At 40.0% G+C, this 15,636-nt stretch overlaps 1 protein-coding gene across 1 annotated transcript in view; it reads left to right on the plus strand.

The window, feature by feature from the left end:
- The first annotated feature begins 1,288 nt into the window (after positions 1-1,288).
- The window catches only part of bmper (BMP binding endothelial regulator), a 42,687-nt gene continuing 28,339 nt past the window's right edge, over positions 1,289-15,636 (plus strand). The window contains exons 1-2 of the mRNA XM_037676765.1: positions 1,289-1,394; positions 6,708-6,793. Coding sequence (XP_037532693.1) covers positions 1,289-1,394; positions 6,708-6,793 — 192 coding nt within the window. The remainder of the gene's footprint in view (positions 1,395-6,707; positions 6,794-15,636) is intronic.

Here is a 15,636-nt window from a genome sequence, read left to right on the forward strand (position 1 = left end):
AGGAGGAGACCCAGATGAAGACCCAGGACACGCTGCAGGGACTGTTTCTCAGCTGGCCTGAACGCCTCCCCTGGAGGAGCTGGTCCAAGTGGCTTAGGCTGCTACCACCATGACCCGACCCTGGATAAGTGGAAGAAAATGGATGATGGATGGAGGACTCTGGGACAACAAGAGGTGGATTAATGAGTCCGTTTCTATTACTCCAGATCAATGGGTGGATCTGGGTTGAAGCATCATGGGTGAGGTCTTCTGAGAGGATTCTGTTCTCACTTACAGGCGACACGTTTCAGGTTTAGGTTCAACAAAGTGTTTTAAAAAGGTCCGAATGAATGATCAAGTTCTTCCATCATTTTTTCTTCTTCTCTGAAACACGTGAGCTGATGCTTCGTGTGATGATCGAGGTGGAACGGGTGGTTCGAAGTCGATCCACTCCTGATTCACCTCAGAGCTGATGGTGGAGGTAGTCACATAACTGAGTTGGCGTGTGAGTAAAGTGGAGATTGACGCTTTGTCCGCTTCATCTAAGACCACAGCGACATAAGACTCGCTCAACATAAACACATTGCACTAAAAATAACGTTGCATATAAATTGAATTAATTATTATTATTTTTTTACATCGTTTTATAACCAGAACTAAAAATGAACGCCCGAGTTTCCTCTTTTTGTCTCTTTAACGCGTGATCATGTCTTTACTTGTGAATGGAGAGGAGGTGCGTTTGTGCAGGAGCTGCAGCGGAGCAGCTCTGGGAGCTTTACTGGTTTTGGAGACGTCTGGAAACAGGAGGAGGTCCCGGCCTGCGCAGAGGAGGCAGGACTTTCTGGCTCCGTGGTGCGCTCCGACACCAGCTCCGCTTTAATATGAGAGGAGGAGGAGAAGCAGGTCAGGGTCTGACACGGCGCGGACACACCGGACGCTCCACATGCAGCATCCTTGCGCACGGTGGATCTTTGGACGCGCACGGACACAAGCATTTTGACGGGATCATGAGCTGTTTAAGAGTCGCTCGGTCACTGTGGTTTGGACCTTTCTGCTTCACACTTTAAACCTGGATCGTCGCACGTGCTGGCTTTGGGACTGATTAGTTTTTGAAGAGTTGACTCGTTGTCCGCCGCGGTGTCTCCGGTCTTTGTCATTTAATGCTGTAATTATCGCGCTTCTGTCTGATCTTTGCATTTCACTGCAAACCGGCGTTTGTCTCCTGACCTGCAGAGAAGACACGCGCTGACTTTGATCATCTGGAATAGTTTTCAGTCGTTGCAACTTTTTGTTCGTGAAGTTTTGGAGAATGTTGCTCCGCTGCTTGAAGCCCACCTCCTGGTCCACCTGCAGGGTTTTCTTCTGCTTCGTGTGGCTCCTCCAGACGCCCCGGTCTTCCTCCCCGTTAATTACAGGTAAGGTTAAAGGGATCCTGCGGCCCCCCATGACAACATCCTGACACCCACCGTGCGTAAAACGTCGTGAAGCGGCTGGATGTGGCGCGCGCTGCAGCCGCGTATCAGGTTCACCTGGGAATAACAACTAAACACAAGAAAGCATAAAAGACAGAATGCGATTTATTGTATACCTGCTCTGCGTGATAATTATTTCTTAGACATTTGTAACGTTTCTTTTTGAACTTGCATGAAGAACTGTCCCTGCAGCAGCGCGTGCTGTTTTCTGCACTTTTCCATCATGATGACAGGATCATTTATATCAAACAAACTGAAAAAGAGGATGATTTGAAATCTAAAAATGAAAGCTTTGTGGGTTTTGCTCCAAATTACAGTTTGCATCACTTGGGGTTATAATTATATCGGTTTTTTTTAAATAAATAGATTAAAAGAAGAAACACTTTTCTTCCATCCTCAGCGGCTCAAGAGCTTTTTCATTAGATATTAATTTTTAACAGATTAGAGAATAAATAAGAACAGGAAACTTGGATGACACACAACTCAACATGACAAAAAATACATTTTATAAAAGGCCAGAAAGAACATCTACTTAATCAGATCTCAGGCCTTTTTCTTTTTTCTTGCCTTTGCTTTATTCTTTCTTCCTGAACTGAAGATGAGAGCAAAACCTGCACCAGATGTTCTTCTTCCCCCACCCTGTCAAACATGTGTATCAGTTTGACCTGAAACTTCTGAGAACTGTCAGAATCAGCTGGGGAGACACACATTATAACTCTGATTCCTTCTCCTGGTATCCCAAATATGTTCTCTTATCTCTCAGACCTGTCTGCAGAACTGAAGATTTTTTTTTTTGGAGGGGGTGGTGGTGGGGGGTTAGTAAAGCTGTGAAGCAGTTTGAGATGAGGAGGTTGGAGGGGAGGGTGCCTGTTTTGGGCAAAGATGCTCACCTTTTGACCAATGCATGAAGTGAGAAGGAACAGTGGATGATTTGTCTGGAAGTTATTTTTAGTCTTCAGTGGATTAAATGATATTTCCTGCCCCCAGTTTCTGTAAAGTATCGTGTATCTCTCAAATTACTTACAAAATTCAATATCTGACTTGTGTTTCTGAAAAATGCATTCAACAAAAGGATTTTTCTAAGCAAACTTAACTGAACTCAACATATTTGTAATCCTTTATAAGACTCGGATGCAGCTGTTCCATCACGTGTGTAATTACCTGCAGGAGAGCTCCTGTTGTTCAGAGAAATGGGATACATGATTTGTTTTTCTGTGGGTTTTTATTTTATTTTATTGGTCACCTGAAGTGCAAAATGTACACGTCTGTCCACTGGCTGTGCTAAAAGACGGCTGACATTTGTTGAAGAAGCAGCACAAGCAAAACTGAGGCTAAAACCAGCAGAGCAGGAGCTAAAATTAGCAAAACTGTAGGTAAAAGCTAAAAGGCACATAAATCAAAATTTGAATTATCAGCTAAATGGTTGCTAAAGCGTAAAAGTAGTAAAAATGTAGCTAAAAGAGGCATAAAAAGCAAAAATAGAGCAAGTATATAGGAGCAGATTTTAAAGAGAACAATGCTTTTTTCACAGAATTTAAGAGATCTGAATGTATTTCAAATAGGAGGCCAAACGTCATAAGCATTTATGAAGGTGAAAGTTTTGATCATGTAAATGGTTAAAATGGTGCAAAGTTTGCCCAAGTCATAAAACATTTGGAAGGAACAGAAGTGTGAATACTGACTGCAAGAAAATAAATGTACATTTATAAGAACCGACAATTTCTTATAAACTTTGACTCATATGAGAAACTTGAATTATTTTCCTTCAGTGGGAGCTAAACATGCAACATGGTGATGAGAGCAAAATGTTGATTTTAAGTCTTATGTCCGTATGACATGAGCTAACCGCTGATTTGGCTTCACATGGAGTCGACTAATGAATTTAGTTCCTTTGTGGGATTTAAGATGAAAGTGACTAACAGATGTGTCAAATATCCAAGTCTCCTCAAACTCTCTGACCATCCCTTTGTTTTCTTTGTCTATTTTTTATTCCCAATTTCCATTTGTTTCTCAGCGGTCATCTGTTTTCCTTTTGAAAAGGATGTCCTGAAGGTAAATAGTTGATCCAACGTGAGCGTTTGAGGAAGCTACAATCAGTGTCTGCTTCAATAATCCGTGTTAGAATCAGACAAACGGCAGCTGAAGAACAACAGCGGAAAAGCTGTTCCCCGCTGGCCGCCCCTCTCACCCCTCCAACACTTCCAGCCCTGCCAGTTTCATTACCCTCGAAGGCTGTAAATTTTACAGTGGTGGTGGAGTCGGCAGGGTTTGTCTGCGCTGCCCGAATCCACAGGCTGCTTTACTGCTGGACCCAGACAGCACAGCTCGCTGCTACCAGGATTCATCCAAGTTCACCCAGTCAGAAATGTTGCCATAAACCCTCTGACACAAGCTGGCAGTACTGTGAGAACAGCACCTTTGAACCTTTATTGTTAAATGTTTTTTATAAGTGACAAGCGTAACGGTTGCAGTTAATTTGGACTAAAAGAATTCAGAAAAGCTTTCTTGCTTTTAACCAGTTAAGATTATTGAGACGTGTCAGTGATGAGTCTCAACTGCATGCGCTGCTTTGGAAAATGAGTTAAAGAATAAACCATCGACAAACCAAACAGGTCAGAGGTCACGGTACAGTGAAGACACAATGTTGCTCCAAACTCCTTTTAGTTTAGGTTTACAACACGTGTTCCAGTATCAGCACTTTAAGTTTAGAAATAGTTCTTGGATCAGTATTAAATAGTCGTGATGGAGAAACTGTGTTATTGCGTCAAAGAGAGGACATTTTGGATGCACATAAGAACGTTCCTTAGATGGAGAACTTTACTAATTGGCTTTTTTATGTATGCGAATGTTCCTGTAAAGTGCCCTGAGACAACTTTGTTGTGATATGGCGCTATATAAATAAACTAGAGGTGCACCAATAAATCCGGCCCGATTTCCTTAATTTGGGGAAATTGGAAATCAGGCGATATTTGCATGAGAAACTGATTTTACAAAATTTTTGTTGTTGTTGTTTTAACAACAATTCTCTGCACTTCATTTATATTTCAAAGCACTACCTCATGACCAGTTAAAACAAGTTTGTATTGTTTCTAGGACATTGTTCAAGGGTATGTTTTCAATAAAATAATAGTAGAAAATTGAAGGTGCGTTGTGACCTTATAACACCTGACGGTGTCGCTTATAAAACAAAATCAGAATCAGCAGGTCAGACTTTTCAGAAATTGGTGATCGGCCAGAAAACTGCAATCGATGCACCCCTAAAATAAACTGAATTGAATTGAATGAGCAGCTCAGTGGTGACAGTTGCCAACGAGTTCTCCAGAAGGTGTTCAAATGAACAAATTAACTCAGCAAGATTTAACAAAACTCCTAAAAACCAATCATCACATGTACGTCTACAACTGCTTAGCTTTTGGAATGAATCCCATTCAAGATGGCTGCAACAGCTAAGCAACCCCAACAAACACAAAAGTAGCTGTAACAGACATTGTTACATATACTGAGCTAAAATTTGCGGTGATGGCAGCTGGAAGTAATTTAAAACACAAACTTTGCACAGGAATAGATCATACGAGAGCTCATAATATTGCTTTAGCTCAAACAGAATGTCGTTTTAGGGTTTGACTAAAATGGCCACAACTCTGTCCCTTCATAGCGTGAAGTGATTTTAGTTTAAATCTTCCTTCCTAACAGTCCTTCAACGACCATTAGCTCTTTAATTGTAAATATGTTTTTTTGCCTTGATGATATTAGAATAGAATAGAACAGAAAAAGCCTTTGTTGTCCCACGGATGGGAAATTCAAGTGTAACAGCAGCAACAGATTAAATAAATTAATGGAATAAATATGGCATAGGAATGAAACAATTAATTTGCCATCATCTTTACATTTGTGTATTGTCTCAAGGCACAGATGTGATATGTTGTTGATGAAATATCGCCAAATGCTCAAAAAATATGAAAGAATAGCTTGAGAACTGTTGCTAAATTAAACAAAAATAATCATTTAAGTGCCCTCGTTTCTGTAGAGGCTCAGAACAACTGTCAGAAAACACAATCATTTGGTTAGAACTGATTCATTCTTGTTGGGTTTTTGGAAAATAATCTAAACATTATTCTAAAACACAACTTAGCTTAGACAGATGCTAGCAGGAAGAACTGGAGACATAACAAGGCTGCATGTGGATATATAATAAATGCCTTAAAAGTACAAGGACCTTCTTTAAGCTTTTACGACACGTCGACCTGAAGCCTTTAAGTCCAGTTCATCCAGATTTGGCTCAATGACAGGAACGGCCTTGTGGGTCATAAACATCCCTCTAACCGGATCTACAGCCGTATCGGAACGATCGTCTTCAGTAGTTCCTGCAACAAAACAGACAGCACCCGTCCAGTTCCCATGCTGTGTAACTTATTACAAGAACTCTTGGCTAAACGAGAAAAAAATTTGCAGCCACAACCTCATATCTTTTCCACATCTGTATCCACGCATCAGCTCGTAGCCATGCAATAATATTTTTCCCATCACTGTCACCGCGGGGGGGCTCTGTATAAAACAGATCTGACAGATGAGAAAACATCTGAGCGTCGGTCCGGAGCACGTTTCTTTTCCTCTGCAGAGCAGCAGGAACGGCTGGTTTGAGGATGTTGACATCTGCCGGTTTCTACCCATAAACCCATGTGTTTCTGGGTCGTTTCCTGTCGTCGGTTCAGGTTACACTTGCACTCGTAACAAAGTGACTGACTCGTGTTGTTAAGAGCTGGGTGAGAATGTCACTGCTTTTACCTGGACAAATAAAATAAAACTGAAAAGGTCAAAGAAACTTTAAATAAAAAGGTCTGATTACGCACCTGATGCTACTATACACAGTTTATATAGAACACATCTGTATCCATCACAGGTTTATTTGAATAATCATCCACCGCTGAAGGGAAATGGGCAATACTGTTTTTGCCCTTGTCTGTGTGTATTCATTCGTCTGTCATTTTAGAAAACATCTCATGGATTTTAATGAAACTCAGAGTAATCAGTGGGTGGACATCTGCAGTTCACGATGGTTGCAGCAGCTCATCGCACTGAGACAACACTAAAGTGTCCACAACTCTGTTCATTTCACAGGTGTTGCGCCAAAAATTGGCGTCGTAGTAGGAAAATGGCAAAAGTATTGTTTGTCTGTCTGATCCCAGGGGGTGATTAGATGTAAATTAGAACAACCTTTTTCCAGCCTGCCTCTCACTCTCCTCCTGTCCTTTGCAGGCACAGAAGCCAGCTGTGAGAATGAAGGAGAGGTCCTCCACATCCCCAACATCACGGACAACCCCTGCATCACCTGCGTCTGCCTGGTACGAACAGTTTGTTTTTCTTTTATGTCAGAAATGGCTAAATCTCTGGTTTGGTTTCGAACCCTGAGTTATTAGCTCTTGCGTTTGTTCTTGATGCTTTAACACGTACGTGGTGTTGAATGTTGCATTTATAAATCTAGTTATTTGCAAACACATAAAACACCGACATGGACAAACACATTTTCCTGTTATCTAAATAACGTACTCAGTAAATTTCCAGTGCAACAAAGTGTTAGTTGGTTCCTATAGACATACCTGTTTTAATGCTGTTTTGCGACGGCCTAAAAAATGCTGGGAGACTACTCTTTCCGGGAACATGTGCCCTTTGACCCCCCTCACCCACCCCTTTTACTGTTGTTGAGCTTTTTTTTTTTGTTTTTTGAGAATGAGAATAGACCAGTGAGGCTTTTCTGTGTCGCTCCTGTGGCTGAAAAACAAGCGTTGGCTTTTAAAAGTATTTTATGACCAGAGCTGATTTTATAGAAATCCTAAGGTATGAACCTGTGTGGAGGAGTTTAGGTGTAAGTTTGTTTACATTAGCCATATTTTATCATTTATTCCCTCTTAACTTTTTTAAAAGCACATTAAAATTATAAATAGGTCAAGTGGTTAACATACTGTCGGTCACTTCAGCACAAATCCACGGTTCTGCTGGAAACCCTCGGTTCTGGCACAGCTGCAGTTCAAACTTATGATGCATTCAATTTATGATCTGGAGTCAAACTTTTGGAAAGTCTTAAGTTCTCTCATCATCCAATTTTGCTGACTCTTGCATTAAAAAGTTGCAGGAAAACATTTTTTATTTTCACTTCGGTCAGCTTGTATCATTAATCAAGTCACACAAAACTATTAGTGAGCTTGTTGCCAAAGTGTTCAACTGCACAAAATGAAGATAAACCCACTGTTATCTTGTATTGCTAATGGTAATTAGCCTGGTCAGTGAACACAACAATTAACAAATAGAGGTAAATGAAAAGTTGCATTAGCTCTTCCTAGATGAAACCACTTGCTGCGATAATGTTCTCACACTCCAACAAATGGGAAAAACTGTGGGTTAAGGAGTGAAAGAGATCAATATATTTGGCCAGATACCATCAATGGTACGTGACATAAAAACCTGAACCACTTAAGTCCCACCCAGTTATCCACAGGATCCAAAAGTCTGCCGCCCACTAATCCAGAGATCACGTTGCCTGTGCATCAGTTTTATCAAGAAATGTTCCTGTTTCAGCAAGGTTGCCTTTCAAGAAACATTTAAATAAGTCCTGCAGGATGTTGCCCTGCTGCAACTTAGGCCTGTCACGATAACAAATATTGCTGGGTGATTAATTCTCACAAATTATTGTGATAAACAATAATATTGTTTGAAATTTGACAATTATTGGTAATTATTGTCAAATTTAAGAAGAAATGTTGGTTAATTTTTGTGTGTAACACTTTTTTTTTACCACTGGATGGCAGTATAAGACTGTTTGAACCGAAGAATTGATAGTGAGGGAGTGAGCAGCGCGTCTCATTAAGAAAAATGGGAGGGAGGCCCCTTGACGTGACATGGGCTGTATCTCGTTCCCGTTTTTCGGTTCTCAAAATGGCAGACGCTCGGTGTGGTTTGAGCTCTTTAGCGTAGCATTTTTCACACAAAGCTTTTAATTAAAAAAGCAATAAACAAATCCTCAGATTCTTTTTGCAGAGAAAAGCAACTTTTTAGACGAAAGCACGGGTTTCAATCGTGAATTTTGGAGCTTTGACAAGACGGAGGTTTTTTCCTGAGGTCGGCCTGTTAGCTTAGCTCGTAGCTTAGCTTAGCTTCTCAGCTTAGCTGCTTTGAACGATCCAAAACCACAATTTTGAACAGTTCAAACTGATTTTAAAGAGAAAAGAGAAAGGGAGGGTTCAACGAAGAGCACTGTCTTCAGTAAAAAGAGAGAGACACGAAGAAATGATAAAGCCGATAAATGAACATGTCGATAATTTTCATTTATCTTGGGATTAATCGATCTATTGTTTATCGCGACTGCCACTCTGACGACACTAAGGTGATTACAACTTTCGAATACCATCAGTGGCAACTTCACGGTAGATCCAGTTCTTTCTTTCTTTCTTTCTTTCTTCAGGTTTACTGTTGTATAGAGCCCCCGACGCTGTAAGGCAAAGCCCCAGTACCAGTAGAATCTGAGTTTTAGATAGACTAATCTCAAGAATTACACAGATATGATGAACCTGAGCTACTGTTGGGGTGTTACTGGTCCCCAATTGGCTGCACTGATGTCCCCCTTTACCCTGAAGACCAACTGAGCTGTCCTCTGTGTTATCAGACAGACATCAGCCAAAGCTCTGCTGAATGCTATCAGTCATCAGCAGGCAATGGCTTCCCTTTCATCTCTGCTTTAGCCCCCCCACACACTCACATATCACCCCCCACCCAGCCTTCATGCACACACTCATAAACTCACACACATTCAGGGTTCAGGGTTCATTGAATTTCACCTTTGTTTATCTCCTGAAAACTTTTTACAAGTTTTTTTTTTTTTTGCCCTTAAGCAATAGTCCCATAGTTCATGTTCCCTTTCTTCCTCCTGCCCCGTGTTCTAGAGATTTGCTGTCACCAAAGGATCACGTTAGCCCTTAACTTCACTGACGAATAACTTTGAAAGGCAGGTTAAGAGTTTATCTAATTTGTGTGAGGAAACAAAATGAACCTCGTTGTTATATGGATGACCTTGACATATTCAATGAGGTGCACCTTCAAAAAGAGTCCTGTGTCACTGAGATGGCTTTGAGGGGGTTGGCGAGCCACTGGGACTCCATTGTCACACATGCGTCAGAAAATGAAGAGGAGATGGGAGGGTCTGCTTAGTTGCCGGTTAATGGCCTGTGGGTATGGACACACGCATGTATTCACACACAGAGGATCCATTGTGCGTCCGGCTGAGGTAGAGCGCTGTAATGGGGCCGGGAGTGGATGTGGCTGACAGACTGATTGACAGGCAGGTCGCCATGGCGATCTGTTATCTTGGATGAAGTCAGTCCATCTTCGTCACACCCTTCATCGTCCCGTCTATCTGCCTGTTCATCTCCATGTCTTTTTCCACTCTTTCATCGACTCTTCCTTCCCTCCTTCCCCCTCCTCCTTTACCTTCCTCTTGTGTCACGTGTTCTAGACGTGCTTCTCTCGCGCCAACCACAACCTTCAAGGCTGTTTAAGTACGAGCAACAGTTGTTCTAGTTTGCTGAACGAGTGGAAACGATAAATGAACATGTGGGTTATCAACAAGATACCAGAGTGAAACTTCCAGCACCGTTTCCAAACATCTTCTCCTCCATCTCTAGAGTAGATTAGGACATCAAGGTTTCTTACACGCATTAATATTCTTCTATAAAATATAAAACTGAGAGAAAAATTACTGTATATCTGGCCTTCATTGTAGTCTGTGCCATTTTCTGCAACTGTGTCAATATCATGCAAATAACCGAAAACTTGAAAAATGCGTAAATGAACCGTGCAAACAAGTTTATACGCCTTAATGAGGTCATTTTTGTTTATTTTGAAGATGATTGTGTGTATATTTAGGTTGCTGGGCGGCACATCTTTAGTGAATCCCATCTGACTTGGCATGATGTGATTCACCAGGTGTTTCCTGTTGGAGCCAAAGACAGAGCAGCATCTCTCCAGATATGATTTAATGTCCCAGACGTCCTCGGAGATTCAACCAATTTACGAAGTGGAACCGTCTACCTGTTTTTATTCAGACAGACGCAACGCATGTTGTTTTTATTCTGCCTGACGTTTGGTTCTGGTTAGAGCATCAACACAAAAACAGATCTCGTTCGATCGTTCAAAATTAAAGCTGTCGGCATCTGGTTTGTGGGTGTGCTGTCTTTTTGGAACCAGAGTCTGTGCATGTGGGGCTTTAAGTCCTGCCTATTCCCCTGTGCACAGTCACATTGCCACACGAGCTCTTTAAGGAAAAAAATTATTTAAAAAAATTAACGAATGAGAAAGAAAAATGAATAAACAGCAGGAACTGTTTAAATGACACGAGTCAACAACTGGAAAAAATATACAGGCGTATTTTTATTTTTTATTTTTTTTACTGACGGCAAACTTTTCATTTATGTGGAGGGGACATGAAAAAAAAAGGACATGACTAAAATTAAGAGCAGTCTACAGGGACATTCATTTTGGCTTCAACTTCCACGTTTCCATTTCTAGACTTTCTTTGCAGCCAGTGGAATGAGACGACTTCCTCTAGTCTTCTCACAGATCCACTCTGAGAAGCTGCTGCTTATAAAACTGAGTTTGTTGCAGCTCCTCAGACTGAAGAAGTCCTTTGGATAAAAGACGAAACGTTTCATCAAAGAATCCATCCAGAGGACCTGACTCAACCTTTTTAGATTTATCCACCTGGATTATTGAGCATGCATCGGGACTTATTGTGGGTCATTTAGCCAAATTTCACTAATGACTACAGAACGGTAAGTGCTTTCTGCAGAACCAAACAATGCATAAATACAAGTGCTACTGAACAAAATCGGAAGAATAACAATTTGTGTTGAGTTTTTTTTTTTTTTCAACTTTCACGGGACATGGTGTGAGATATCTTTTTTCCTTATCTAACAAAAAGGCAGCGCCTCTCATGAGGCTGCAGCCTCAGGCACCCCCGTCTACCCATGATGCTGTTTGGTTCTTTGTGTTTCTTTGGACGGGCTGTATTAAAAGTAAATTTTCTTGTGCTTTTGTGCAATAACAATAAAGGTTGATTCTGATTTGAAAATCTAATTGTTTAAAAATAAAATAATCAATTTCCTACAATAGAAACTTTCAAAATGTTAACTAGAAACTAACCAGTTCTAATGAATGTTGATAGTAATGACATTAAGACGCCCATCACTGGCCTCCCAGGGTTCAAATACTGGAATTGTTGCATCTTTTTTAAACTCATCTGGAAGTTTGTTCCACTTCTTAGTTGCTCTAAATGAAAACGTAGAGCTGATTTCCTTTTATAGATTTTACATTCTCCTCAAACAATTGACCTGGATGAGCTCATCTGTTCTGAGCAGATTTATACAATTATTTCTAGTGGTGGAGGGGCCATGTCATGGGATTTCTTAAAACATAACTGGACCATATGAGTACATGATTAGATTTTAAAACTCTATATTTAATGTTTAGAAGTTATATTACACTGATAGTGCTGCAATTGTTTTTATTCCAGTTTATTTAGGGTCTGATTGTTAACTGATCTAATTGCTTTAAAGGTTGTCTGATTAACTTGAGTCCGACAGGACGGGCAGTAGTAAATCCACAACTGTTTAACTGCAATTATAAAAACATCACAGATGAAGAAAGTGAACTGAGGGGATGAGAAGTATAACCACTGAACCACTTTAAACCAAACGACAATAGGTGAAATTGTGAGAATGTGCAACATTAAAGGCTAAAACTTACGACACAACTAATGAGTAATTTAATGCAGTAACGATCAGATTTAAAGAAAATATGAATATAAATTGCTTTTGGCATTCAAAGCTTCTAAAAACCTGTTCAGCAAAACAACTTTTTTTTTTTTATTATACAAGCAATATTACCATGGAAACATCTGTTTTAAATATAAATAAGATCAAATTAATTGTTTGTGATCTTGTTTTACTTTCACCACATCATTTTTGTTGCCTAACTCTTAACACGTTTCAACTGTTTGAATTAAACGTATGCATATTGTGATTTTCACGACCTTTGATTGTAGGGGGAGCGGTGGCGCAGAGGTTAGAGAAGGTGGTCTGTGATCAAAGGGTCGCCGGCTCAACTCCCCAGACCAACAACATCAAAATGTGGGTGGTAAAGTTGAAACACCCACACCTGCCTCCACCCTCATTTGGCCCACTCTGGGCCCTTGAGCAAGGCACTCAACCCCCACCATCTGCTCCCCTGGGTGCCCAAGATGGCAGCGCTCTACTCCACACAGAGGGCTGTGGTAGCTCTGTGAGGAAGGGCATCCGGCGTAAAAATAATTACCAGGTCTTCATGTGAAATCGTTCGCTGTGGTGACCCCTGAAGAAGGGAGCAGCTGAAAGAAGAAAAACATGGATATTTTTGATTTTCACTGATTACTCACGTGGATTTTGCAGAATAACTCGCGTTGAGTTTTTCGCAGCAGCTTTTTAAAATCAGTCTGCTGATCTCCGTCACATGGCAACATTCACATAACTGACTAAAATAAATATCCATACGAGTCGAATCAGAGCAGCAATATGACGCTCTGTATATTTATGCTGTAAACGCTGATTAGAGACGGGTTTGACTGAAGGGGGGGAAACACTCACTCAGAACCTCAGTGTACATACTAGACTATTTAATGGAGGAAAGTTGATGTAAAATAATAAAAAGTGAATACTGGGAGGGCTTCGATCGACCTCAGACGGGCTGTTTTTCACCTGTAAGCAAAATCAGATCAAAGAAAATCAAAAGAAACCTGGCAGAACTTCTAACTGGCAAATCTTGTTAGCAATTATTTGAAAAAGCAGACAAACTTCTGTTCTTTCACTTTTCTATGTGATAAAAACCAACATTACACAGGTCAAAGTCCCAGCTGCACAGGAATTGATCAAACATTCCAGCTGAGTGGAAGAGTTTTACGCTCGGTAGCTGATCGACTCCAGAGGAAGGTCAAAGGTTATTTTCTGAAACAGTAGCTGATCAATACATTGTGGAAACTGATAAACAGCTGATAACACTGAACCAACAGCAACTCTTTTAACTATTAGTTTTACTCTACAGTTAATAAATCAAAGTCACGTTACAAAATCAAAGCCCAATGTGACTTTTTGGGGGATTATTTTGCTGACAGACTGATAGAATTAACAAATGTCAAACGTTTACCATCACAGGGTCATCGTGAGTCCCAGCTGGGTCGTGGGTTAGAATAAAAGTCTGTGAGCCTCTGGAATGTACTTTAATTGCTCAGAAACATTGAAGTTAGATAGATCTGATTTATAGTTATTCTGTAAAAAAAATCACTTTTTGATCTGTTGGTCAAACAGATAGAAAATGATTTTACCAGCATTTTTGCATCATATAACAAGTTTAGGCTGGTAGGAGCAGAGCTGGAACAAAATAAATAGTTTACAGTTTCAAGAGGTTCAGCAAATGCAGCATTAATTAACTAATTAAAGTAAAAGTTATTTCAAAGGGAACAAAGATGAGCAGCTGCATATTTACCGTACATACTGGTCACCTACAAGGGAACGGTTTTTGTGAATATCCAAACTTTCTGTTGTCCTTTCAGTCTTGTCCACTTGGAAATGGTGTTTTAGTTGCCTCCAAATGTTATTCTTTCTAAATGAGTTCATGGGGTAGAGGTAGGGCAGCCGACTTGGGACCAGAAAGGCATTGGAGGACGACCGCTGTAACCACTATGCCTTACACGTTCCACAGCAGGTTAGCTTGAAACACATCGAGGAGGTGCTATTTATAGGACAGATGTGGGCTGGCAGGCCTCACACAGATGAAGTTTTTTTGGATGAAAGACAAAACATTTCTCCCAAAAAGAAACTGTCCAGATGACATGATTTAACCTTTTTGTGATCCATTTACCTGAACGATTGAGCTTACAAACCTCACTCTACGCCGTATTTCCGGTAGTTTATGAGCTTTCGTGGTAGTTTTACATCACATAGACTATAAGTCTGACAGTTATTACAGCATTTCTGGTCGTTTTTTGTGTTTTTGTGTAGTTTTAAGACATTTCTAGAAGCAATGTTATGTTTACCAGGCTATTTGTAGCAATAATAAATAAAATAACTAAATAATAATGTGTGATAAATTCTACTGTGAAGGTTTAGTTTTTCTCTTCAAGACCGTTAACTTGAACTTTTGGAATCTGATGAATCACATCAGCAATAAACTTTTTCTTTGTGCGTTTTGGTTGTAATCTTTCAAAAGAAGAATGACAGCTTCAAGTTTATTTTAACGCAGGATCTTTGAAGAAAGTCAAATTTTATCTGGATTTTAATTGAAAAAATTTTCTTACTACAGGAACCATTTCAGATTTAGGATGAGGTGGTTTTCTGTATATATTTTTTTTCCATCATTAACTACACCATGCTCCTGATGAGCTTTCTTCATGTCCACTGGTTAAAGTTTCTTATCAATATGGGAAATTTGCTAAAGATACCAGATTTAAAACCCAGGTTTACTCCAAGTTTTACCTTGAGCTGATTGTTTTTCTAATCAGACTGAACCTGATTTGCACAGAAAAGTTTAGAACTCCAGCTGTTTTGAAGCATGAAGGATTTTATGTTTCTGAAGTCAAAACGGAGCTAATTTCATCAAAGTTAATTAACCCTCTCCATCCACAATATATTGTCTAATTTATTTACATAATTCCAACATAAACTGCTATTTTACTTTACAATTAGAAACAAAAGATTTCAATTTATTTTGTCCTTTTTTTTTTTCTTTTGGCTCCTGTTCTCCAGTTGATGTTAGTCTTTTGTTTTGGACAAGAGGTCAAAGGTCACAGTAGGAATGAGCGTAAAGGTTTAAGAGGTTAGGAGTGGTTTAGGTCCAAGGCTTTAATTTGAGGGCTGATGTTATGTTCTGACACTGTCTTATCTCTGTCTTTAACAGTGATTGAGCAGAGAACGAAAAGGACGAGTTGCACAATTAAAACTAAAAATGGGTGATTTTTGAAAATGTCTTGTTTTATTTGTAGCCGAATCATGTGAAGCACAGAACTTGTTGTAAACAGAAATGTGTATTCTGTCAGTTTGAAACTTGTTTTTTTTCCTGACAATCACTGCTAAAGACTGCCAGAGGAGTGAATTTATGAATTCACTGAATT

The sequence above is a fragment of the Nematolebias whitei genome, chromosome 5, assembly GCF_014905685.2.
Source record: "Nematolebias whitei isolate Nwh7 chromosome 5, NemWhi1, whole genome shotgun sequence".
Lineage (NCBI taxonomy): Eukaryota > Metazoa > Chordata > Actinopteri > Cyprinodontiformes > Rivulidae > Nematolebias > Nematolebias whitei.